We start from the raw sequence: 27,586 nt of genomic DNA on the forward strand, positions 1-27,586 counted from the left end.
ACTGTGGGGTCGGCAGGACGCGGGCTAGTGTGGACCCTGCCCCCACTAGGTCTCCGGCGAGCGTGGAGCGGCTCCGGCTTGGGCAGGGGTCTCTGGAAGCGCTGCTCCGGGGAGCCTGGGGGTGTGGCCAGCGGCCGGGCACCCGCGGCTCCGGATTGGCTGTCCCGAGGACCCGCGGGCGGGGCTCCGGGCTGGGTCCCGCTCAGCGGCTAGCAGACGGCCGGAGGCGGGGCCGGCGGGAGCCAGCAGCCAATGGGCGCGCGGCCCCCGAGCAGTTACAAAGGGCCGGAGCGAGGCCGCCGCCGCGGCGGGGGAGGTGGGGCGAGGCGGGCTTGCTAAGGCGAGGCAGTGGCCGGGCCGGGCCACAGGCGGTGGCGGCGGGACCATGGAAGCAGCGGTTGCTGCTCCGCGTCCCTGGCTGTTCCTCCTCGTGCTGGCGGCGGCGGCGGCAATGACACTGGTCCCGGGGGCGACGGGTGAGCGGCGGGGCTGGCGGGCGGCGGCGGGGCGGGCGGGCGGCGGCGGGGCGCGCGGGCCGGGCCCGGCCTCTGGCTCGCTCCTGCTCTTTCTCAAACATGGCGCGGGGCCGGGGGCGCAGGTGGCGGCGCCCGGGCAGGGGCCGGGCTTTACTGGCCGGGCCGCCGCCACGCGAGCCGCGGGCGGAGAGGGAAGGCGGGGCGGGGGCGTGTGTCCGAGCGCGGGTGGACGTGCCTGGCGGCCGGCGGCCGGCCGACCCCGCTCTCGGCCCCGCGGGGGAGGTGTCGTCTCAGGCCCGTCTGAGATGGGGGACTGCCCTCTGGGGAGCGAGTGGGCGCGGGCAGAGGGGTGTGAGGCCGGCCTCCGTCCGGGCGCCGTGTGGCGCTGTCCCAGGCACCCCGCCCAGAGCGGGTTGGCCCGCGAGGCTCCCGGGGCAGGATCGGGGTCCGAGTCGCCAGGCTGCCCGCGCGGGGAGTGAGCCCTGAACCTGCACGGCTTCCCCGCGCGGCGGAGCGGGCGGCGTGTGGCGGCGACCCCGGGGTCAGCGGGGCCACCCCGCCGCGAGGGGCCGCCTCTGCAGCCGGCCGTGGCTCTGGACAGGAGCTGCGAAGCTTTGTGTGAGGAGCGGGGCCCCGAGGATGAGCGGAGGGCTTCTCGCGTGCGTCTGGGGATTGTGGAAGTGAACCCCGTCCTCGGGAGGCGGCAGATGGTTTTCGTCGTCGAAACTTGAACTTTTTGTTCACTCTGCGGGGTTGGGAATGTTTGAATGGGGATGGCTCCGTGAAGCGGTCAGACGCTTCTGTTTCCTCGAAGGAACATCGCCGGTGAGGTTCCTTTTCTGGAGTGACAGTTCGTTTGAATCAGTCGTCTGTGTAGCTGGTTTTCAAGGGGGAGAATGTCCCGCTCCGTTTTCCAAAATATTAAATCGGACCTGGGTATCCGGTCATTGCCTACCACCGAGGAGGGTGAAGAACTTTGTTAGCATCCAAGCTAAAATACTAAAAACTGAATTGAAGAGCCTTAGTGTTAGCAACTAAAATACAGTGGAAAAGCACGTTTCTGTTTCTGAAACTGAATACCAGATGTTTTCAGAAACAGAAACTCAGGACGGAGGGTGCCAATTATTAGCAAGAGCTACTGTTTACCAAGAGCTTACTGTGATGTGGATGCATAAAAAGTGCACCGGAGTACATTATCTTGATCCTCCTAACTGAATCCTCGGGGCTAGTAAATAGCATTTGCCCCGGACAACTGCGGTGTGGAGAGGTGGTTTTTTTGTTTGTTTTTACTCACTTACTAAGAGCTGGAGTTAGGATTTGCACCCAGGGTTGAGTGTTTCCTAAGCCTATACACTTTAATACATACACCTAATTGGCCCTTTTGTCTTTATCAGTCTTCTAGTGAGCATAAGCTTTATTCTTCACTTTTAGATTTTGCCCTCACAATTTGAAAATCAGATTGGCTTTCTGACTCCTAATACATTCCCGGAGTCTCCTCTCACTGGGCCTACATTAAGGGAAACCATCAATTTTTGACATTAGTCTAAGGAGGAGGGCAAGATAAATGGGTGGACAGATGGGAGAATCAATATAGTTATTCCTCAAGCATAAATTACATTTCCACACCACTGTTAACTCAAATAACAGTTCATTCTTTTTCACCTAACTTAGCACACAAAGTTTTCATGACTCAAGTAATAATACTGGAGTGATCGATGTACAGAACATTGCCTAGTCCAGGCTCTGGAGGAGTTTACAGATGGTGGCATACATTAGAATACAAAGCTGATTCAGGTGCTAATGCACTTAAGTATAGACTAGCTCAATTGTTCTGCCTGCCCTTGTTGGGTATGTTGATGTTTCAGCCCATCCTTTCATACATTCTGAAGAAGCTCAGTGCTTTTTCTAAGTTTATAATTTGGCTTCCTTTTTAAGAACTCACAGTTCCTTATTGTCTGGGTATCAGTTTTGTATTTCTCAGCTTCTGCTATCTCCAACATAGATGTCTCTAGGGAAATTGGTTCCCTGTCCCTAGTACACAGTTTAGTACCACTGTATGTCTACATGTATATCATGTGAGAGTGCTGCTTGTTTCCTTTCTGCCGATTCATAACTTTTTTCTTTACAAACACACCCCCAAACCAACTCTTCTTTATATTAGTATCTCTTGGATGTCTCTTCCTTTCTTCGTATGCATCTATCAGTTTAGTCCTCCTGCCTGTGTCATCCCTCAAAATCGAGTTGCTTTCCAGTGTTTCTCTCTTCTAGGCTTTTCTATAGGCTACTGCTGAGCTCATCTTCCTCAGTCATCCCTACAAAGGTTTTACAAGATTTCCCATTTGTATTCAGCACTTAGACCAACACTTGAGGCTTATGATTAGGGCCATCTCTGATTATCCAACACTTCTCACTATTGCAAACCCTCAATTCCAGCGATTTCTGTTTTCCTATTGACTCCTGGCTTTTCAGCCTTTTCAAAATTACATGATTTTGCCCCTTTGGGGAGTGTGAGCAGAGAAGTTCTCAGTGCTGACTTCCTTCCTGTACTCTATTCCCCTGAACTGCATATAGCACTTCAGATTTTGTTGCCTGTTTCTACCATCCTGTACTAACTTTTTAACTATACTCTTGAACATGTTATAGGTAATCAGAGGGCCAGGGTTATGCCTTTTATTTTCTTTATGCTCTCTGAACCTAGCACTGTGTTTTATATTCTGTTCCACTTAAATGCTTGTTGATTAAATGCATTCCATTTGACTGAGCATTCATGTAATATACTGTTATATTAATAGTTATGCAATACAAGCGGCCCGGTGCATGAATTCATGCACCAGTGGGGTCCCTCGGCCTGGCCTGCAGGATCGGGCTGAAACCGGCTCTCCAACATCCCCTGAGGGATCCCAGATTGCGAGAGGGTGCAGGCCAGGCCGAGGGTCCCCACTGGTGTGCAATCGGGGCCGTGGAGGGGCGCGGGAGGTTGACCATGCCGGGGAGAGACCATGGGAGGGCTCCAGGGCATGTCCAGTCCATCTCGCTCAGTCCTGATCTGCCGGACTCCAGCAGCAAGCTAACCTACCGGTCGACTGTCTGCCCCCTGGTGGTCAGTGCATGTCATAGCGAGTGGTTGAGTGGCCTTAGCCTATCATTAGCATAGTATGCTTTGATTGGTTGAACGGACGACTGGACAACCAGACACTTAGCATATTAGGCTTTTATTATATAGGATTAGTTGATAATTCTATATATATTCAGAGTGAGTCATATGATGTTGTGAAATAAGCAGTTTGTTCTTAGGTTTGGTTATTAGTCCCAACTTTACCTCTAGTTAAACAGAAAATGGGTATGATACCTACTTTTCCTAATTCATGGGATCATGAAGATCAAGAGAAAGTTGTGTTAGAGTTTGAGATTGCTGTTTGGTATTGGTAGTAATAAATTGGATTGATGTTCAGCCAGCAATTCCCATTGACCATGTGTGTTTTGATTGGTCAGATATCTTTTCTGATTGGTTAGTACCATTGTGGTGCCAGTTGATAAATATTTTTAATATAACTCCCAGTAGAGAGGCATCAGAATTCAAAGAGGGAAATGATTAATGTAAGCTGAAGTGATTGGGGGTTTCCTGGACACTTTAGGACTTAAACTGACTGAAGAGTGGCTAGAATGCAGGTGGGCAGAAAGAGAGATTTGATGAGTGTTAAGCTCTCTTTGCAAACGGTGTCCCTCAACTGTGCCCCTCAACTGTGCCAGAGCCTACCCCAGTGCAGAAACCAAAGCTTTTATTGACTGGCTGGCAAGTTACTCTTTCGAGTTAAGTTTCTTATTCTTTACTGTGATTTGGATGTATTAACCACTATTATTATTATTATTATTATTATTATTATTATATATTTTTTGCAATTCTAAAACCTCTATAATATGTGATTGGAAACAAATCAGAAAGATATTGCAAAGTGGGATTAGTGAGGGAGAATATTATGGGATGCCCATAAGGAGTAGGCATTCTAATGGTGAAAGTCATTAAGTTACTTCCATTTATGGGTGGAAAACATGACTCAGAGAGGTAAGGTGAATATCTCAAGGTTGGGCAGAACCAAGATAGGAACTTTGATTTTCTGATTCCAAATCTTGTGCTCAATATGGCACTTTAAAATATGAATGACTTGGGGCACGGAATGGTGGTGGGGAAAAACAGGGTTAACGGAGTTGTTGGCAGTGAAAATGGCAACAGGTGTTAGGCCAGTGGTGTCAGACCCGTTCAGCAACCTTGGTACTTGAGTTTTGGCTAAGAAAGAATTCAGAGTCAAGACTCAAACTATAAGAGAAAGTTTATTTAGAAAGTCACAGAAGTAAAAAATAAGAAAAGAAAGAAAGTCACAGAAATAGAAGAAGTGAGCCATAGAAGAAACGGGCTCAAACAACAAGCTAATGAGGCAAAAAAAGGGGGGGGGGGCGGCCCTTGGAGCTTAGGAGAGAGAAGGGTAAAGACATTGTGCAGGGGGTGGGGGAAGGGGGGAGGGGACAAGGAAAGGGGAGAGGGAGAGCTTGCTGGGTCTTCTGTCCCTAAGGACTTGTAAGGATGGAGATTTTAGGGGAGGTCCCAGAAGAGGATCTCAATAGAAAATCCATCAGCTTTCCAGGTGTATCCTTTCAGGGTCGTAGCCTCCACTGATTGGTGGGCGCCAGGGCAGGGGTTATTAGTCAATGCATCTGGTGCTGATGTCAGCCATGGCTTTTCTTGTCTGGCTTTTCTGGGCCTGGAGCTGAAGCACAAGTGAGGCTTAGGTGTATTTGATGGTGGTCAGAACCTGACTGTCCTGGGGGGCTTAATGCTTAAGGACTATTCTCCAGGCCCTTGTTCATCCCATCTAAGGATCTGGCCCAGGGGTGGGCAAACTTTTTGACTCGAGGGCCACAATGGGTTCTTAAACTGGACCGGAGGGCGGAACAAAAACAGGGATGGAGTGTTTGTGTGAACTAATATAAATTCAAAGTAAACATCATTACATAAAAGGGTACGGTCTTTTTTTTTTTTTTTTTTTTTTTTTAGTTTTATTCATTTCAAACGTGCTGGATCCAGCCCGCGGGCTGTAGTTTGCCCACGGCTGGTCTGGCCCATATAACTAGTGACATGCCAGGGGAGGAAAGGTGTTGAGTGTGCGGGAGTGTCCAAACCGCATAGCTAGTGATATGAAAGATCAGGGGGTCTAAACCAAATGACCAGCGATATGCTAGGGGAGGAAAGGTTACCCTGTGGGTAGATCCTTGTTTTCTCAGTTTTGTCTGCTGCTAGGGTTTTCAGCCCTGGTGACGGTCTTTACCTGGCCTGTTGTCCTTGCTCTGCTCATGTCTGTTTAACTGCCTACCACAGGGTCATTTACCTAAGTGAAGTTATCTTGAATTTCAGAGAACTTAAGAAAAGTGGCTTCTGTAGGTGGGAGGGAGGGGGGATGATTACAAGATATAAAGTCTGCAAGAGAAGGTCAATCTCTTATATTGCTGATAAAAGGACCAGGTACAGCGTTTATTGGTTGAGAAACCAGGCTTATTGTTCGTTGGAAGATGGTAAAACAGTTTTGAGTTTAATTGAAATGGGATGTAATTGAAAGGCCTTGTAGTACACGGTCAGGCTTAGAATTTTAGATGATTTACTTTGTTACTGAAATTAAATGGGGAATTGACATAATCAAAATAATCAAGAGGAAGACAAATCTTGTTCCTGTGGGAAGGGCCTTTTTTGAAAGATTCTTATAGGCCTAGTTAAAATAGTTACCTGAACTTGACACCATTCTTGAACTGTTACGTCGTATCAGATATACTTATGTCTAATGAAGTGGGTTTTGAAAATGTCATTGTCCTGTGGATGGCCTTTTTGATGTGAGAAAGAATGTGTCTCTTCAAACCACAGAGCTCTCTGCACATGTTGACAAACTGCATGGCTTTTGCTGTTCTTTCTTGGCGGTGTCTTACATAATACAAGTTTTCAGAACAGATGGACTGTGGTTTGATATCATGTGATTGGGTCACATCTTTGTTTCCTGCTTCTGGAATTGAGGGCAGATGCTGGCATACTTCTCAGAGATTTTCATGCTTTGATCCATAGGACTGGCTCAAGAAAACTTTTGGAATCTCCTCAAAATGTATGGTCTATCTTGACCCAGTCTAACTCTAATACTCAGGATAACATTTAATGCCTTTTTAAAACGGAATTTTCTCAATATAAAATCCAAGCAGCTCCATAAACATTAAGATGTGCTGCTGCTCTGAATTAAAATCCAGTATGGTTTTGGCTCAGATAATGCAGGTAGGTTTCGTATGGTTATCCCTTTTTGATATGAACTTATAACTGTTTGACTTGCATTTTTTTTTCTTTAGATAAACACTTTCTCAAACACTAGTGATTGAAATAAGCTTGATTGGTTTTATGGGTCTAATTTTATATATCAGATCTGGCCTTTTGTAAAGCTGCTTTCTCATTTTGACAATTTGAGAGGATTATACGTTATAAAGAATGATTTCTAACTTCAAAAAAGTTTTTTACTTGCTTTGACACTTCTTGAAGGTTCAGTGGTCCTTGCACCACTTTATCAATCTGAAAGGAATATATTATAAGAATGTGCCAGGCATTCTACCTGCCTTGTGTCATTTAATGCTCATAAACAACCCTGGGTGGTGGCTGTATAATTGTACAAATGCTTCTTACTTATGTACCAGTTAATTTCCAAGACTTTATAAGTCCATTTGTTCCTAGGTCCAGGTGACCAATGCTTAGGAGGTAACTAGATTTTTATGACATTTATTCTAACCTAGGATTCTTTTCACTTCTCTTACATTATCCAAAAATGTTAAATTTTGTCTTTCATCTTTTAATTATGAATACATTTATAAAAGGAGGACACTGCTTCAGATCAAACAGATGGCTAGACTAACCACTGAGAGACTCAAATGGTTGTGCATTACCATTAACCCCATCTACCTGGGTAAGCAGAGTTGGCAGGATTCTGCTTAGATTGGAACATTGTTTGTATCCAAAAGTTTGTAAATAGAAGAGCTTCTGTTTCCATTTTACAGACCAGAAAATTGAGGTCATAGTGTTAGTGAATGGGGGAGCCTGCATTTGAGTATTCCATAGTGTGTACTCTTTTGTACATCATGCTGCTTTCATATATAATAAACTAGAGGCCCAATGCACGAAATTTGTGCAAGGGGCTCATCTCTTGCAGCCCCGGCCAGCCCTCGCAGTCCTGGCCAGTCCTTGCAGCCCCTCGCAGCCTTGGCCAGTCCTCACAGCCTCGGCTGGCCCTCGCAGCTCTGGCCTTGTCCGGAAAGTTGTCTGGTTGTTCTGTTGTTTGGTCTAATTAACATATTAGCTCTTTATTATATAGGACTAGAGGCCTGGTGCAAGAAATTGGTGCACAGGAGGGGGGGGCTGTCCCTCAGTCTGGCCTGCCCCTTCTCCAATCCGGGACCCCTCAGGGGATGTCCGACTGCCTCGCAATCCAGGACCATTGGCTCCTAACCACTTGCCTGCCTGTCTGCCTGGTCGCCCCTAACCACCTCTGCCTGTCTGCCTGTCTGATTGCCCCTAACTGCTCCCCTACCGGCCTAATCCCTCCTTTTGGCCAGCTGCAGGCACCCAGGACCTGGGCCAGCTTCACCCGGGCTGGCTGCAGCTGCCGGGGACCGTGGGTGACTTCACCTGGGCTGCAGCCGCAGGCGCCAGGACCATGGGGCAAGCGGCTTGTCCCTCTCCCAGGCCACAGGTGCAGATGTAGCCACTGGCACCTGGGACCACGGGGCGGGTGGCTTGTCCCTCTACTGGGCCGCAGCCTGGCTGGTCCCCATTCCTCTCTCCCCAGTGTTGAGTGTCTGAGCCATTATCTGTGAAGGTGTGAGGGTGTGATGATGTGAGGGTGTGATGACCATTTGCATATTAGCTCTTTTTTGTATAGGATGCCTTGTTATGGTTACTTCTTAATCAGGAAGATTTTATTTTTTCTTTATTTTTTTAAACCATGAGAATTTGCTTTAGCTTGTCTTAATTACAGTTTGCCTCTTTGCAACTGCAAGTTACTCAGATGCTTGTAGTTTTTATTTGACAATATATTTTTAGGTAATTTGAATCTGACTGATGAGTCTAGTAATAGTTGATGACTCACTATTAGTATTGCTTTATGCAGATTTGTAGCAAACTCCTTGCTTCTCAAAGTAATATAGATCTGAACATTTGAATTAGAGAAAAGAAAACAACTGTCACTATCTGTGATTAATATTTTGGCTTATTCCACCCCCCATGCATTTTTTATTAGTATAATAAGACCATTCTTTAATCATTCTGTCTCTTTCAGTAGTTATCAAAACTAATAAAAGTGTTTTTAAGTTGGTAAAAAGCTTCAGAAGAAATGGTTCATTTAATCTCAGTCAGCAAATATTTAGTAGTGATCAACACATGGGAAGTATAGAAAAAGAAGCCGGCTTGTTTTCAAGAAATAACATGCTGTGGAAATATGAATACAGATCCAATACTAGCAACCACAGGGACTACTTTTTAGAGGTGGTAGGGCTTGTTCTTCATGCCTTGCAGGATGGATAGAGTTTATTGTGGATGATGTGTGTGAAGAAAGAATGTGCTAGTTTCAAAAATTTTAGGAAGTTCAGCACATAAAGGTGAGTTCAGAGAATTATGAGACTTAAAAATCAGAAAGATGGTTTTAAAGTAGAAAAAGAAGTCTAAATGTACCATAGAGAACATGGAGCAAGATGGCTGTGTAGGAGATTTGGAGATTGGTATGATGGCATTGGGAATGGAGTGGAAGGGTGGCTTTATGACATTTACATGAACTTGGAAGGTAGTGGTGCCTTTGCATGGCTGCTCTTTTGCCTGAATGCTTTTTAGCTGAATGGTGGTACCAGTTAGCTATAAAATGGAGTATAAAAATTAAGAAGGACTCCATGAAATAAAAAAAGAATGACCCCAGGATTTTTACTCCTGGATAATGCCTTTAAGTAGTAAGGAATTTGGCAAAAGAAAGATCAAGGGGGAATGAATTCTAGTTTGAGCATGTTAAGGTTGAGGTGATAGTATAGCCAAATGGGATTGTTCAATAGGCAGCAAACATATAAGACTGGAACATAATTGGAAATGAGAGAGAATCTTAGGTCAGGAAATGATTATCATCCTTCACCTTCCACCTCATTCTCTGCCACCTTAAGTGGAGTAGTATTTATTTTGACCCCAAACTCCTAGCTTAGATCTGGAGCCTTGTTCATTTCACTGTGATATTCTTCCCTCCTGGATTTCATGTCCATGCTGTGCCCTTGCTACTGCCCTCCCTCCACCCCCAACACCAAAGAAGAATATAGTCAGAAGTATGTGTGATCTTCTGGTTGTACTGAAATTAGTCTTTAGTTTGTGCTGCTTTCTCTGCAGTAATATGATTGACCTCTTAGGAATCTGCTCTGGTTCCTGGCCTGCATTTATACCACTGCTTTAGGTCATGGTTGTTTTTCATAGGTCTAACCTCAGACTATCTTCTGGAGCTCCCTGTTAAATGCTCTTCACACTATTGGTTTTCTCCATGGACCAAACATTGGTGCAGTTGTATTTCTAGACCATCTTTATTTTTCTCTTTGGATTGATTTCACTGTTATTCCTCCAGTTTTGAAGGCATTCAAATCATGTCACTTGGTTGCCAGAAATGTAATAAAATCTTTGTTTATAGTAGTAGATATAAGAACCCCCATATATTTGTCTGGAATTAGATTCTGATTAGTGTATCTCTCTGGGACTCACTTCTCAAAGGAGGATAACACCTAACTTAAATGATAGTTGTAAAGATAGTGCAGTGTTTACAAAATACCTAGCATATAGCCTGATACCAGTAAATAATTAATAAATGGGGACTTATATATTTAAATAACTGGAGGACCGTCTTTTGGAAGGGGAAATACATGTGTATGTAATGAAGAACTATGATTAACTGGTAGACTGAGAGGCAGATTTCACTTAAATAAGGAAGGACTTTCTATCAGTGGGAACTGTCAAAAGTGGAGCATTATAAGGTTCTGTTCTCATCACTGCAAGCATTCAGGCAGAGGCTGATTGCCTTCTGTGTGAGAAGTTGTAGAAGGAATTTCTTGTGCTAGGTGGGAAGTTGGAATTGATTAACTCCAAGTTCTGTTTCTACTCTAGAATTCTGTACTTTTAGGTGTAATCTAAGCTTTCTTGCTCATTGTTTTTAGCCAGTATATGGGGCTTTCAAACCCCCTAGCAGTTATGGCTTTAGAGATGAGCACTATTTTGTAACTTTCTTAATGTAATATGATTGGCCTCTTCGTATTGGGCAACACTTATTCATAGATTGGCTTGTGTACTTGTACCATTTTTCAAAACCGGATTTAGGAAGCTTGAAATAAAACATAAGACCAAAACTAATGTTCAGAAAGATAAGAACCAATAAGCAAAAGGGGAAAAGAAAGAACAATTATCTATACCCTTTAGCCGAAGAAAACTTGAGCACAATACTTAGCTCTGAGTTTTCTAGCAGCGAAGGGTAGTAAGGGAACCTGATAGTTTACATAGATCTCATTGCCTGTTACTGAGAATTCATGAGGAGGCTGCCATCTTCTTTAATTAGTAATATGGAACTCCAAACAGGAAGGTTGCAATGCAGGAAGAATCTCCATGTGGTAAGGGTTCCTGGACCTGGCTGCCCTGATTCTTATTTTCTTAGGCTTCGTCTTTAACATGTATTTGAGGGTTCAATGGCTGCTGTCATTTTTCTTCTCCACTCTAAGGCTCTGATCCAAGTATGAACACACTAATCTTAACCTAATGCCAACAGAACAGCTGATGTAAGGCTGGAACATTTAAATCAAGCTTTGCTAAAAGCTAGAGGGGATAATGAATAGAGAGCAACATGAAACTGCATGAAACTGATCAACCTGGTTTACAAAGACATTTTCCTCATGTCCTTATCTTTTGGCCTGTCTCCATTTGGCAGACATCATCTGGGTACTTCAACCAAAGGTGAACAGAGCCAGACCTATACCTTTCAGCAAACAGGCACAGTACAGCAAGGTCCAGAGGGTGTCTTTGCTTGGGTTTCTTATTTGAAGAGCTGCCTCCTATGTGGGTAATGGATGTTGGGAATGATGACTTCCTTTACTCAGAAAGAGTGGTCCTACATATGTAGTTTCCTTAGTAACCCCAATATTTAAATAAGGACACTCTTTGGTAGGTATAGGCTGATTTCATTGGGAAAATCAGGTTTCTCCTTGCTCTTAAGCAGAATCTATTGTAGAAGTCTTTGTATAAGGGGCATTGGGAAATAAAGTGAAGAATTTGGTTTATCACTCTCCATGACTTGTGTGGATTCTTATTCTGCAGTTACTGAGCTACTTTAGGCCTGTTCCTGTGTATCCTTGTTCTAACCAACAGGGCTGAACCTCCTCATTTAAAAAAAAAATTGTTTTTTAATTGATTTCAGAGAAGAGGGGGGAGGGAGGGAAGAAGGGGGAGAGAGGGAGAGAAAGAGAGAGAGAGGAGAGAGAGAGAGAGAAACATGTATCCTCCTGGTGATCAAGCCCGCATTTGGCATGTGCTCTTGTGCCCTGACCGGGAAACGAAAGAGGGTCGACACTCAACCACTGAGCCACGCTGGCTGGGCTGAACGTCCTTATTTTTGTTCACTTGCTTCAGGCTGAACCATTCCATCTAGATTTCCTAGGTGTGAACCTCAGTGATTACATAATAGTGTATATTTATAGTTCTAGGACACCTTGTGCAGGCATCCTGTTACATCTACAATATAAGATGTTTAAATATGCAATGAAATACAAATAGCTCCCATGGAAAAAAGCAAAAACAAATAAATGGCTTTTTCTACCGGAAGTGAAGTCTTAAACACATATTCGGGAGCACTGAACATGGAGGAGATAGTTAAACCTGAGGAGGATATAGAGATAGAAAAGCAGTAACTGGCTTTTCAATCTGTACAAACACACACAATATATGTATGGAGGGTTGTTTTGTTTTTTTGCTTGATGTATTCATTTCCAAATTGAACCATAATGTGCTCTAATTGAGTCTCTTTGTTTAGCACATGGCTGTTGATTTGAGTACTTTCTCCAGTTGAAAACTGACATTTTTAATTTTGTTATTTAATCTGCAACCGATTTAAATAAAAACATCAAGATTGTGTATTGTAGATTTCCTTAAACAATAATTATATGTAATTATTTTACCAAAATAAACAAGTTAACGTAGTTTTAGCTCTTTTATCTCATTTCCCATTTGGAAAAAATTACAAACCAGGGGCCAGAGTTTGCTCATGTTTCTCAATGAGAAAAGATAATTCTGCTTGCTAGTTCCACCAAAGCAGTGTAAAATTGATGCTAGTGAAGAATACTGAGAATATAGAAAGGAGCATGGAGAGTGGCTACATGCTCCTAAAAACAGTTGATAGTTTTCATGAATATGGTATCTCAAAAATGTTAAGGGACCTGTAAAGATTAAATATGATGTGCACATAAAACTGACATACACCTGGCACATAGAAAACATGAAGTAAAAGACAGTTGTTATGAAGAGATAGTTTTTCATAGAATACATCTGACTTTTTTTTTACAGGTGAGGAAATTGGGGCTCAGAAGTCATGTGGCATTTCAGGATAATAGTTCAGCTAATGACTGAACAGGAATCTCTCTGGGTTCCTCCTCACTTTAGAACTTAATTTAGCATCCCTTTTCTGACTCAGACTTCTTTTAGGGAAAATGATTTTTTTGAAAATTGCCTAAATTTATGGAAGAATACTGTCAAGTCAGACCACCTAACGGATGGAAGCATAGATGGATAAATGACACTGTTGTAGCAAAATAGTAACTATTATAGAATGTAGGTGATAGGTATATAGGTGTTCACAGTTCTGTGATTTTTTCTGAATGTTTGAAATGTTCATAATAAAATGTTGGGGTTGGGGGCAATTTAAAAAAATCTCCGTACCCCGGAGTGTTTATTTTACTGATCTAAACACAGACAAACCAGCAGTACTTGCTACAGCCAAAGGAAGTAAAGCAACCCTGGAGCCAGAGCCTTTGGGCGCGAACGTTTTAGGGCCTTTCCTTGACATTCTTGAGGGAGTAAGAACCACAGATCTACCTTGACTTTTTCTTGTCCCTTTCTTTCTTTTTCTCTCGCCTTTAAAAAAGTAAATTACAAATGATAGTTGTGCGTTGCAGATTTGAAATTCCCTAACCCACCAACAAACAAGCCAATTAGCACTGTAGATCCTGTTCCCGTGAACAAATGCTCTAATTTATTTTTATTGTTTTGCTTTCTATTTTCCTGTGATAAATTTTAATTTTGTTCTCTTCCTATTTTTTTTTAATTAAAAAAAAAAAATCTTTGCCCTAGCTGGTTTGGCTCAGTGGATAGAGCGTCGGCCTGCAGACTAAAGGGTCCTGGGTTCGATTCCGGTCAAGGGCATGTACCTTGGTTGCGGGCACATCACCAGTGGGAGGTGTGCAGGAGGCAGCTGATCAATGTTTCTCTCTCATCGATGTTTCTGACTCTACCCCTCTCCCTTCCTCTCTGTAAAAAATCAATAATCAATAAAACATTTTTAAAAAAATCTTTATTGTTGAAAGTATTACATCTGCCCCCCCCTTTCCCTCTTCCTTCTTATTTTTAATCCATTTCTAAGCTTGAATCTTTCTGTTCTCACAGTCTTTCTCCCTAAGATCACAATTGTTTCTTCCACCAAATTCTTTATTTTTTATTTTTTTATTGATTTCAGAGAGGAAGGGAGAAGGAGATAAAAACATCAATGATGAGAAAGGATCATTGATCGGCTGCCTCCTGCACGACACCCATTAGGGATAGAGCCTACAATCCAGGCATGTGCTCTTGACCATAATTGAACCCAGGACCTTTCAGTCCACAGGTCGACTCTCTATGCACAGAGCCAAACTGGCTAGGGCCGTGGTTGGCAAACCGTGGCTCGTGAGCCACATGCGGCTCTTTGGCCCCTTCAGTGTGGCTCTTCCACAAATACATCGTGCGGGCACGCACGTACAGTGCGATTGAAACTTCGTGGCCCATGCGCAGAAGTCGGTATTTTGTGGAAGAGCCACACTGAAGGGGCCAAAGAGCCGCATGTGGCTCGCGGTTTGCCAAGCCGCAGTTTGCCGACCACTGGGCTAGGGCAAATTCTTTTTTCTTTTCTTTATTTTTATTTTTAAGGTCATATAGGTATTCTTTTAGCTAGGGCCTTTCCACTCTTTCTCATTTGTCATTTAAGTTTTGTCAAATCCAGCCTTCCCTTGCCTTATGGTGGGAGAAGGGGAAGGAGGGAAGAGTTTTAATAAATTGGCTTTTAGGAGTCTAGTAGAAACCTTAGGGGATACTCTTTAAGGACCACCAGACTCGGAATTAGCTGTGTGTTGCAAGCAGATGGTGTGCCCTGAGGAAATAGCTGCTCTGAGTGACTGGCTGTTTGCATCTAATTTAGCTTAGAGATCCTGAAACTGGGGAAAAAGTTCATGGAGCAAATGGATATAATCACATATGAAACATTCTAAACCGTAGCTAGGACCTAGTAATTATTGACTTGTGTGTAGATGCCATAATTCCATGCTGCATATACATATGCTGCATAATTCTGTGCTGTATTTTCAATTCTCTGAAGGATAAGTAACATCAAGCCCTGGCAGACTCTTATCTTTTAATAACCGCACCCCACTAGAGGCCTTCTTCCATAACCAGAACGCTAGCATCAGTGCTACAAGCAATTTGAAACCCATATTCCTAATGCTATCTCTGTACATCTAGATTCTGAGGTTTGAAAACTTCATTAGATTGGTTACAGAGCATCCCAAGCTCTGGTTTAGTCTTAAAGGGTAAATGTTCCTTTGAAAGGAATTCAGACAACACTAGATACTTGCATGCTTATGCCCCAAGGGAGGCCATGGATTCAATGGTTAGAAATTTTATAAAATGCTATTAAAGCCCCTTTGTTTTGGCTGGGCTTTAATATCCTTGCTTAGTTTAATTCAGCTATGTTCCTCTAGGTAACTGCAACCAGAATTGAACTGCTTGCTTTGACATCTTGTTTGACAAGGAACATGAACATTTCAGACTAGGGAAGGCAAGAAAATTAAAGCTTATTTAACTGTATGTGTTGTTCACCGAGCCTCTGAGATTTCTGACAATATCTACCATCCTTCTTTTGACTAAATTCAGTAATTTTTTTCTTTGTCCTACAAAGGGATGGGAATGACATAAAGCTAAACACCAAGATACTCAATTAAGAGTAGAAAGTGTAAATGCTTTTGTGGAGCAGGAAATAGCAGTGCTGAGGGATGTTTTTGAAACTTTCTCTGTGAAGGTCTTACATGTCTTGTTAGAGTTATTCCTAGGTATTGGATTTTTTGATGCTTTTGTAAATTACATATTTTTGAAGTTTTTGTTTTCTAATTGCTGGTTTAAGAAAAGCTGGTGACTTTTTTTTCTTTTATCATGAATAGGTGTTGAGTTTTGTGGGGTTTTTGTTTTTGTTTTTGTTTTTTTGCTTACATCAAGATGATTATACGATCTATTTATAGTTTCCTAAACTGCCTAACTCTCTTATTCCTGAATCTGTGTACAATATTTTTGAATATCATCTCCCTGGAATGAGCTCCCATTCTTCTTTAGGCTTTCTTAAGCCTCATTGTAGGGTTAATCTTTGAGAGAAGTCTCCTTTTTCTGTGCTTTCTCTGCATTTTGTCTGCATTTCCCCTAATCAGTGGCATGTTTATTCTCTGCACTACATTGTGAATTCCTTGATAGTAGGAATCTCCTCCTGATCATCTCTGTCCCCCTAAAGGTATATTCTTCCTTTCTACACCGGGTACGTACACTGTTCTTTTCTGGTAAAGGGTGTTCAGGCCTTGCTCTCTGCTTCTAAAAGTACTAACTGCATAGCCCCGTCAGCTAATTTCTTCAACTGTGGCTCCCATAGTTCTTTTGCTGTTTGCTGGCCTAGGTGTAACTCTCCTCTTGCCCTTAATTCAAAGGCAGCTGGTGGGTGGTTACTACTTCCTTCTCTTACCACATTTTCTGTTTCATTCCCCTGCCAGAATGATCTGCCACTTTCATTTAGGTTTATTAGTAGACCTCAGTATCTATGAAGCCAAGTCACATCTATAGCCACTCTGCTTTCCCAAAGGGAAAGAGTTGAGACCTTTTGTCTTGTCTTACTTGGGGGAAATCACCAGAGATTATCTAATAATCCATTTTTTTCTTTTTGTGCTTTTAGAAAAAGTCTAGATTATGTTGATGTAACTCATAGAGAACTTCTCTTAGAAAACTTCTGTTTCCTTGTCTATAAACTAAGGGATTAGGATCTGGTAATTATTAGGTTCCTTCCAGCATGAACATTTTATGGTTAATGAGTTATGATTCTTTATTAGTTAGGATTATTGCATATAAATGTACACACTGGATGTGTTCCAACAATTTGTTAATTTGGAACTGAAAATCTACTTCCCTGTAGGTAGCTCTCATGCTACTACTGTGAAGTTTTTGGGCTAACCCTGTTCCAAAAGTCATTGCCAAAAAACTCTGCACAGGTCTCTATGAATGGAGAAAGGGAATAGTAGCTACCATTCACAGTTTCATGTGCACACTGTTTAAGTTATATCCTAGAGTTGTATGAAGGTTTGCTCTGATTCTCTGGCCAGTGCTAGGACAGGGACTGGCACATAGTAGGTGATACATATTTGTTGAATAAGTATCCCTATCCTCTGTACCCGGTTCTCTTCCTGGGAAGCTAGTGTTACCTATTTCTTTCATATCCTCCCAGGCGATAACTTTATAATAAGTACAAGCCAATGAGTATTCATTTTCCTTTCCTCCCTCCTTCTCTTTTCTTCCCTTCTTTCCCTCCCTCCCTCCCTTCCTTAGCACAAATGTTACTATTTCAAATACACTGTGCTGCATTATGTACTTTGGTTTAATACATCTCAAGGGGCTAAGTCTACATTAGTACATAGAAAACATTTTTTTAGTAGCTGTATGGTCTTCCATTTTGTATTGGTACATCATGTTATTTTATCAGTTCTATTGATAGATTAGATGCATAGGAAAGATTAGAAACAATCTAATATAAACCATTAGGAAATTAATAACCATGTGTGTAAAACACTTTATCCATGTACAAGTATACCTATAGGCTACATTCCTTCTGGGTCAGAGGTTATGTTCATTTGTAATTTTGAAAGTGCCAGTTCACCCTCCATTTATATGGAGTGAGCTAGGTCAGTGGTCGGCAAACTGCGGCTCAGCAAACCGTGGCTCGCGAGCCACATGCGGCTCTTTGACCCCTTCAGCGTGGCTCTTCCACAAAATACCGGCTCTTCCACAAAATACTGACTTCTGCACATGGGCCACGAAGTTTCCATCGCATTGTACATGCGCGCCCGCACGTGGTATTTTGTGGAAGAGCCACACTGAAGGGGCCAAAAAGCCGCATGTGGCTCGCGAGCCGCGGTTTGCCGACCACGGAGCTAGGTTATTCTGGACAATGGGATATTTTACATCATATGGGCTTTAGGGATGCACCTAAGTATGAATTTGGAAAGTTGAAAGGTGAGCACTGAGAGATGGAAAAAGGACTTAAAAAAATGGAGGTAGTAAAGGGTAAAAAAAAATGTGCTTGGTTGGCCATTTTAATATGTTTTTTATTGATTTTTAGAGAGAGAGAGGAAAGGAGAGGGACAGAAAGAAACATTGGTGAGAGAGAAACATCAATCAGCTGCCTCCTGCACACCCCCTTCTGGGGATCACACTGCAACCTGGGCATGCACCTGACCAGAATCATACCACGATCTCTTGGTTCCTGGGTCCATGCTCAACCACTGACCCACACCAGCCAGGGTTGCTTGGCCATTTTATAAAGGACCCTGGTGGTAGCAACAGCTAACATACTAAAGAGATATTTCTTGAATGTTTATTCAAGAAACACATACTGGCCCAGCTGGCATGGCTTAGTGGTTGAGCATCGACCTATGAACCAGGAGGTCATGGTTTGATTCCCAATGGGGCTTATGCCTGGGTTGTGGGCTCAATCCCCAGTGTGGGGTGGGCAAGAAGCAGCTGATCAATGATACTTTCTCATCATTGATGTTTCTCTCTCACTCTCCCTTCCTCTCTGAAATCAATGAAAATATATTTAAAAAAGAAAGAAAGAAAGAAACATACTGGATCTCCTGGCGTGCCAAGGCCTAGGGATACAGAAATGCATAGAGCATTAATCCAGTCCCCTACTGAAGTTCAGTTTAATGGAGGAAATAGATAAACAATTAGACAATGAGGTGCTTTGCTGTAATTGTTGTGCCTTGAAGATGTTAAGTTGAATTTGTCAAAACATGAAAACATGGATGGTTTAATATTTGATATAATTTGTAAAACAATAGAATCCTACCATTTAAAGGATAGAGTTTTAAACCAACCTTTCATTTAGTGCAAGACATCCTTACTTCATGAACTCTCACTTATTGGTCATTAAGCTTCTGTATCTCTAACGACAGGTAAGTCATAACCTTCTGAGGCAGCCATTTCCATTTTGTAGGGAGGAGCTGTAGTTAGGAAATGATTTTTTATGAAACAAAATTTACCACATCCTGACCTCATGGTCTGATTTAGTATATATAAGGTTAAGATAATTAACTCAGTTGCAACACCTATAAAATGAGGTGATTGTATCCACTGCTAAGAGACCTTTCAGATTAGCCTTGGTTGAGTTAATTCTTTGAATCTCTAACTCATATTTACATGGCAGATTGATATTCAAACAACAGTTACTGATTACTTATTATATTGGACATTTGTGAGATTTTGTGCCCAGTTCTCCCTCTGTTTCCCCCATCACCATGGCTACAATTAACAGTAAATACTGCTGACTTTTTAAAAAATCTGTTGTTAAACAGATTCCCCAAATCTGCTAAGGAAATCTTTATCCTGTACTTGTGCAGTTTATTTGATACTTAACCTAAATGAAGGCCTTTGTATTAATTGCCCCTATTAAACCTCATCTTGCTATTTAGGCAGCCTATTCTTAGTGTGCTTTGCTCTGAAAACAGTCAACATTCTATCAGCTAATTCATGGAGCTTAGGAGACTAGAAAATGCAGGTATTGTGGAAAAAGAAGTGATTGAGAATTTAGGAGTGTCCCCTGTTCTTCCAAGATGGAAGTGTGTGTTGAATTAAATAATGCTTCTTAAGTGATTTTAAGGTAGCAGACGTAAATGAAATTTTTCTGGAGTAATGTCTGGATAAATCATACTTTTGTTTGAAGCCCTAAATTTGGGAGTGAAATGTTATCTAGACTACTGGAGAATTTACTTTCACGTTGTATGGTGCAGGGTATTTAGACAAGCTTCCTTTGACATTGCCACTGCAGGGTAACCCCAAGGGGGTGGAGTTGAGAAGAACCCCAAGTTTTGAGGAACAAAACCCAGGGCAGTGGCTGGAGAGAGTTTTTTTCCCATCGCCATTTATCTCCCCTATCCCCTCTTACAGCTCCACGCCCCCCCCCCCCCCGCCCTGCAATCACCACACTGTTGTCTGTGTGTCCATGAATTCTTTCTCTTTTTTTTCTTTTTTGCTCCATCCCTTCATCCCCACCAACACCCAACACCCACCACCACCAAAACTGCCTGCCTGCTCTCTATCAATGAGTCTGTCTTTATTTTGCTTGTTAGTTCAGTTTGTTCATTAAATTCCATATATGAGTGAAAACATATGGTACTTGTCTTTTTCTGACTGGCTTAGCCTAATGTTCTCCAGGCCCATCCATATTGTTGCAATGGGTAATTTTTTTTCCTTTTTATAGCCAAGTAATATTTCATTTGTGTAAATGTACCATAATGTTTTATCTACTCATCTACTGATGGGCACCTGGGCTGCTTCCAAATCTTGACTATTGTAAATAACGCTGCAGTGAAAATAGAGGCATATAGTTTTTTGAATTAGTGTTTCCAGTTTCTTTGGATAATATGCAGCATGTTTTTTAAAAAGAAGAGGACCTATAGGGTATACTGTCCCCAGAGGGAGAAGAGAAGCGAGGACAGGCCTCCTGGAGCTGGGGCATGGTATTGGGAGCAGAGAGAAGAGTAGGAGGCAGATTACTCAGAACTGGAGTGGAGGAATAGACTAACAAATGTTGATGTTAGTACCTGAAAGGATTTGTTATAATTTCTAACTTTTGCCTTCACCTTTGCCAATAGTGGTGTGATCTGCTTTTAACTGTAGCTAACAGACTGTAGCTAGGGCATTGTGCATGTTGGGCTCTTTACCTGCCTGTTGGTGCATATTTGGAAATATTCTCACTGTATAGTTAAATGTAAGTTTGTTGTAATAGGCAGGGTAAGGGAAAGAAGGGTCATCACCAGCCAAGTCAGAGTGGTAAAAAGACTGGAATTTAATCTCTGGTGAGAAAAACCTTCTTTTCCTTCCAATTAATACAATTCAATATGACAGATAATGTTTAGTTTTCACAGTAGAAAAAAAATAGCCTTAGGTGTGATTCCATTTGAAATCTGTTTCTGTATTTTAATTTCAATGATACTAAAAGCTACAAGTGCCGTTCTCATAAGTTATGTTGTGTAAGGTGGTATCAATGACTTTAAGACTTTGTAAGTTTAGAATAATCAGTCCACATACCTAAGCAAAACACTTGCCAGCAAGCATTCCGCAAATACCAGTTTTAATGAACTGTCTGCTGTCTTGAAGATGAGGTTTAACGTTGTGACATTACTGAAATCTTTATTAAATGGTTCTCTAAACCAATTAATGCTGGCGTGAGAATGGAAAAATGTTGTTTCATACAACCACATTTACTGTGAATGAACTTTTGCAAATTGTACATGATATTGGCTGTTAGCTATTGGCTTTTGAATATATCAATGCCTGTATTGCCATATGCTCTGATTTTTCACTCTTTCAATTACAATTACTATGAAACTTTTGCTCGTACAGTGTGCTGTGAGGATATTTGGCATGAAGGAGATCTTAACACAACTGAAGAAGCACCAGGGAAAGCCTACTGGCAATATTTGTTTAGATGGTAGTTACTCATGACCCAGAATGTCATTCATTTTAGATTATCTTTTAAATAAAACATTAAAAAAATTGTACACAATTCTTAGACTCCTCTTTCTCTTGACATATTTGTGACCTCCAGTTTAGGAAACGCTGCTTTAGAAAATATTTTTCTGATCACTATCTAGGAATCTAGGATTTAAAGATAAGAAAACAAACCATAACCAAAAAAAACTTGGCCATTTTTTTTTTATAGTCTCACCTGGGGACATGTTTATTGATTTATTTATTTATTTATTTATTTATTTATTTATTTATTTATTTATTTTGAGAGAGAGAGAGAGAGAGAAAGAGAAACATCGATCGGCTGCCTCCCACTTGCACCCCGACTAGGGTTTGAACCTGCAGCCCAGGTATGTGTCCTGACTGGGAATTGAACCCACAACCTTTTGGTGCACGGGATGAAGCTCCAACTAATTAAGCCACTCAGCCAGGGCAACTTGGCTATTCTTAATGTAATGAGAGATACTTTAACAACAAACTATAAATAGTTGGATTTGTGGTATCCTAAAGTATGCTAAGAGAGCTATGGGAACTTACTGAAAGGAGCTGCCCAGTTAGTTATCTTAAGGGTAGAGGAGGGATTCAAAATCTTGTTTGAACAGGGTCTTAAAGCAGTGGTTCTCAGCCTTCTGGCCCTTTAAATACAGTTCCTTATGTTGTTACCCAACCATAAAATTATTTTCATTGCTACTTCATAACTGTAATGTTGCTACTGTTATGAATCATAATGTAAATATCTGATATGCAGGATGGTCTTAGGCGACCCCTGTGAAAGGGTCGTTCGACTGCCAAAGGGGTCGCGACCCACAGGTTGAGAACCACTGGTCTTAAAGATTCAGAGGATGGGTTTAAACTAGCAGAGAGATAGTATGTGTAAAGACTATGGTCATGAAAGACACAATTGTCATAATGGTGAGACATGTGTGGCCCTAGATAGCATTTTTAATGTGAATGGTAAATTTGAACCCAAAAGTAATTTTTAATTGTTAGACCAAATGTTGAACTGTTACTTCATGTACTCTAAGGGAGCTGTGAAGATCTTAGAACTCGGCGAGTATTCATGGCAGAAGTTTTATATATAGCAATTACCATATTGTAACATTCTCCTTCACTAGTCTTTGGAACTCTTCAAGGGCTGTGACCATGAGTTATTAATCTTTGTGTACTAAGATTTTGGTAGAGTAACTGATAAAAAAGCTAATACTTAGAAAACCTTGGTTGAATGACTACTTATGGGTAAAGAGGATTCAGGAGAGAATGATGACAATCTCCTATGATGGTGGTTTTAATCTTTTATGGGTGACAGACCCTTTGTAATTCTATAAAACTTCTTCTTGAAAAGGCAAATAAATACATACAGCATTTGGCCTACAGTTTTGTGGGATTCATGCGCTCTAAAGCCAGTCCATGGATTTCTGGTTCAGAATCCCTCCTTAGGAAATTATACTCAAGGAACCTATAACCACCACCAAACCTCACCATGAGTAATTACTGTATCTTAACAGTCTTTAAATGTCAGATTATGATAGTGTCTCTTATACTTCCTAAAAAGGAAGAGATCATTGAAATAGCTGAACTATCTATGAAGAAAAACAAAATTTTTTATAATGATTAAGGTAAAACTTTCCTGATCTAGAAATAGAATGGACAAGTATGCTAATGAAGCCAGCAACCAAGAATTAGCTGCTTGAGGAGATCCTGACATTCCTGAATTTGGGTTTAGCAGGTGGGAGTATCCAAGACTACTTCCAACTTGAAGACTTGCTAGAAGGAGTCATGGGACTAAGAAAAGCTGTTATACTAATGGTTATGGTTTATTACAGTGGAAATACCCAGATTAAAATCATAAAAAGTAAAAGGCACACAGGAGAAGTCCAGGAGAAACTAGGTGCAAGCTTCCAGGTGTCCTCTCCCAGTGCAGTGGCACAGGTGCACTCTATAGCTCAGCAATGATGTGACAGCACTTGTCAACCAGGGAAGCTCTCCAGCACCTTGGTATCCAGGATTTTTATTGGGGCCCAGTCACACAGGCTTGCAGCATTCTTATTAGGGAGAATATTTCAAGGATTCAGAGTTCATTTCCTAGGAACTGACCAAGGGCTAGTCCTGAATGAAGAAGGCCTTTCTTGAAAATGTGAAGTATTGGAGCAACTCAGGCCTGCACAGCAAGTTAGCTGTTCAGAGACTTCGTTCTGGCCTGCCTGTCTGCCTAGCCACTCTTTCTAGATAGTATAGACTTCGGCCTCTTCATAAGTGGCCATTCTACATACATGGACTCTTCCTTTTTTCTTGCCAACAAGTAATTGGAAAGTTTGATTTGACTTAAAGAAGTAAATGTGCTTTGTAGTTTCATGAGATCATAGTGAAATGTACGTGCCTATTCTGTTGTTCAGTCAATGAGTATTTATTGAATGCTGCTACATACCAGACTCAGTGCTAGATGTGGATTTACAGAAATGACTAATATGGGTCCCTGCCCTCAAGGAGCTTAGAGTTTCATAGGGGAGAGAAAAACAAAAGTAGCAATTCTGGTAAGCAGTGTGTGCTTTAGGAAACAGTTAATCATTGGAGAGCATATGGTGGAAGGTCTATTTGTGTGTGCACAGAAAGGTATTGGTGATAATTAGGGGAAGACTCCCATAAAGGGGTCACTCCTTGAGTTGAGCCATAAAGATCAAATAGATAGAAGTGAGCATGGAGCTGGTGTTTCTCTAGTCATTTCTGTAGCCAGGTTGCCTGTTTTGTTAGAGCACATATGTATTGTTAACCTCTGCAGTCGCCTTGGCTTACTGAAAAAGCACCATAATCCTGGCTAGTAGAGAAATGTCTTTCCCAGGGTTTGTACAAGAGAAAAGAGTGGTGCAATACAAATCTATTTCCATTACTCCATTACCATAAGCCCACCCAAATGACATTTCCAACCAACATTGGAAGATTGTAGTATTTTCATACATTGCTTTTCGATAGGGGGAGTATGTGAATGCATAGTTTTGGACTAGTAAGAATAAGTATAACCAGTAAAAATTTAAATGTACTTTGTTTCAAACGGGAGGGCAAATGCTTGCCTTACCTTGATGATATTGCATGTAACAATTTCTCTATACTTGGAAGCAAAAAAGCTTTAGGCAGGAACTTTGGTCCAAATTTTATCATATTTGGCTCCTACATATATGTGCTTCTCAACTCTCCTAAGAGGAATGAAGAGTTTTGTTTTTTAAAAGTGCAAAGAAATTACTATAAGATCAGGACTGTCATATAGTGAATATGGGATAATTTCAAAATATTAACCTTGAGAATTTTTTCTAATAAAATCTTGTTCTCTTTTCCTAGCATTACAGTGTTTCTGCCACCTTTGCACAAAAGACAATTTTACTTGTGTCACAGATGGACTCTGCTTTGTCTCTGTCACAGAGACCACAGACAAAATTATACACAATAGTATGTGTATAGCTGAAATCGACCTAATTCCTCGAGACAGGCCATTTGTATGTGCACCATCTTCAAAAACTGGGTCTGTTACTACAACATACTGCTGCAATCAGGACCACTGCAATAAAATAGAACTTCCAACTGTTGGTAAGTTATTGCATAAGATGGGTTTTTTTTCTTGATACTACAAAGGAAAGTCTTAGACTCTGACTATGATTTTAGAACTGGAAGGGATCTTAGAGATTGTCTACCCCAGCTTGTTCAGTTTAGAGGCAAGAACAAACTTGTCCATAGTGGCAGGGTTATAAGAGTAGCCAAGATCCTGATTCCTGGGTGTGTGTTGTTTGAGAGGTTGATTCCATGATACTTTCTGCTCACCACAGCAGTATGTGCTCAGAATGTCTTCAGAGTGAATTTCTTCTTCCTTGTTTAGTGCTCTGTCCTTTTAAAGCAATCAATAATGGGTGGGAATCGAAAGCAGCACTAAACAGTCCAGATGCCCTCATTTTGTAATTTCACCTTGCCTTATGAAAAAATGTCCTGGAAAAGCTAGGAATTTCAAGAATAAACTCTTAGGATTAGATTAATTTAAGGTTCTGGTTTAAGATGTCAATCTAAGCACATTTAATTCTGTCCTCAAATTTCTACTGTCGTAATCAAAAGGAATATAAAAATAGGGGGACCTATATTAATGCTAGCAGAATTAATGGAAGAATACTGCCCACATGCCTACACTTGTGAGAAACTTTACAATTTACCAGTACCTGTTAGAGAAGGTTAGCAGTCCCCCACCTGGTACATGTGATAACAGCAAAGTGCAACTAAGTCTGCAGCATGACCAGGAAGCTCCCTGTGGCCAGGCTCTGTCAGACTCTTAACCTTTTTGGCTCTTTTTGTAAGCATCTGCAATTCTAATATGACAAAATGGTAATTCCAGAATTCTCCATTTCCAAAACCTTGAGAAGGACTCACTTCATTTCTAATGCTAAAAATGCACAAATTCCTTATTCCAAGGTCCTTGATACACAAAGACCAAAAAGTTACCAAATGAAAAGCTTCAGTGGTTTAAAAGGAGTGAACTAAACTGGATAAATCAGAGTAGATGTCACCCTTTGAAATAGACTTACCACATGATAGGGAAGAACTTTCAGACAGACCAAGGTCTATTTTTCAGTTGTTCACTGTAAAATGAGGACAATAAAGATTGACAAGAAAGCAATAAAGATTGCTTTCAGATGAAAAGCTTGATTGATGAATTATTTTTTAAAATGCAGTATTGTAAATGAACAGCAGACTGGATATGATAATTTTATAGTCAAGTGTGAGACAAGCTTAAGGCAAGATGAGCTTGAGAAACTGTTACAATTCAGAAAAAAAGACAGTTGGTGAGCAAATTAAGAGATACAGAGGACAGATCTAGGTGATCCAATATGCTTAGTATAAATATTTCAGAAAAAGACATAAGAGCAGACTTTCTATGCAAAATTAATGAAAAAATACTTATCTAAATGCATATAATAAAAGACATACCAATTTCAAGAATAAAGAAAAAATGTATATGCATTCAGCACAAGTGAACACGGATTGACTATAAAAGGGAAAAAAGTTCAGATTTTGTGCTTTTTTTAAATACTAGAGGGCAGTGGAACATCATATAGTGAATGTTACTTAAAATTCTTTAGACAAGCCAAGATTTTTCATATATAAAGGCAAAGGCATCTTTAGATAATTAAGTATTCAGCGTATAAGGACACACATGTACTCTTCCTGAAAGAAATTATTAGAATTAGAATTGTATGTTATAAGAAATAAATCCAAATAAGGATATCAAGAATGGAGAAGATGTGCTATTAAAGAAATGGTGGTGTGCAGTGAACCAACAAGGCTCAGGATGAATGCCAAAATAATTATAATTAACTAGAAACCTGGGGCACAAAATTTCTGCACAGGGCAAGGGTTCCCTCAGCCCGGCCTGCACCCTCTCACAATCCGGAACCGCTAGCTCCTAACTGCTCACCTGCCTGCCTGATAACCCATAACCACTCTGCCTGCCTACTTGATTGCCCCTAACCACTTGCCTGCCTGCCTCATCGCCCCTAACCACTTGCCTGCCTGCCTCATCGCCCCTAACCACCTCTGCCTCAGCCCCCTCCTTGTCTTCGTCCGGAAGGTCGTTAGGCTGTCCAGTCTAATTAGCATATTATGCTTTTATTATAGAAAAGTTTCTGAAACAATGTAAAGCAATAATTATTAAAAGAGATAAGAAAATAAGTGCTCTTGAATTAAAAACTCAAGTGATTAAAATAGAGTAGATAGTATACACATGCAAACTTTATTATAAAAAATAAAGAATATATTTTGCCTGAACAAAATTGATGGAGATATATATATATATATATATACACATGCATATATACACACACACATACCTACACTAAACTGAATTGTTTTGCTGTAGTGAGGCTGTATATAGATTTATTTTTATTTATTTTTTTAACTTTTGCTCATCTAGTTCTTTTATTAGTGACCCTGAGAG

The 27,586-nt window shown here is 41.3% G+C and overlaps 1 protein-coding gene across 2 annotated transcripts in view; it reads left to right on the forward strand.

Moving 5' to 3' along the window:
* Positions 1-291: 291 nt before the first annotated feature.
* Positions 292-27,586, forward strand: part of TGFBR1 (transforming growth factor beta receptor 1) — a 48,445-nt gene continuing 21,150 nt past the window's right edge. The window contains exons 1-2 of one of the 2 annotated variants that reach the window (XM_059657470.1): positions 292-476; positions 24,952-25,197. In XM_059657470.1, coding sequence (XP_059513453.1) covers positions 386-476; positions 24,952-25,197 — 337 coding nt within the window. In that variant the 5' untranslated portion in view covers positions 292-385. The remainder of the gene's footprint in view (positions 477-24,951; positions 25,198-27,586) is intronic. The other variant, XM_059657472.1, reaches the window with a different exon arrangement.

This window comes from Myotis daubentonii, chromosome 11, assembly GCF_963259705.1.
Source record: "Myotis daubentonii chromosome 11, mMyoDau2.1, whole genome shotgun sequence".
NCBI lineage: Eukaryota > Metazoa > Chordata > Mammalia > Chiroptera > Vespertilionidae > Myotis > Myotis daubentonii.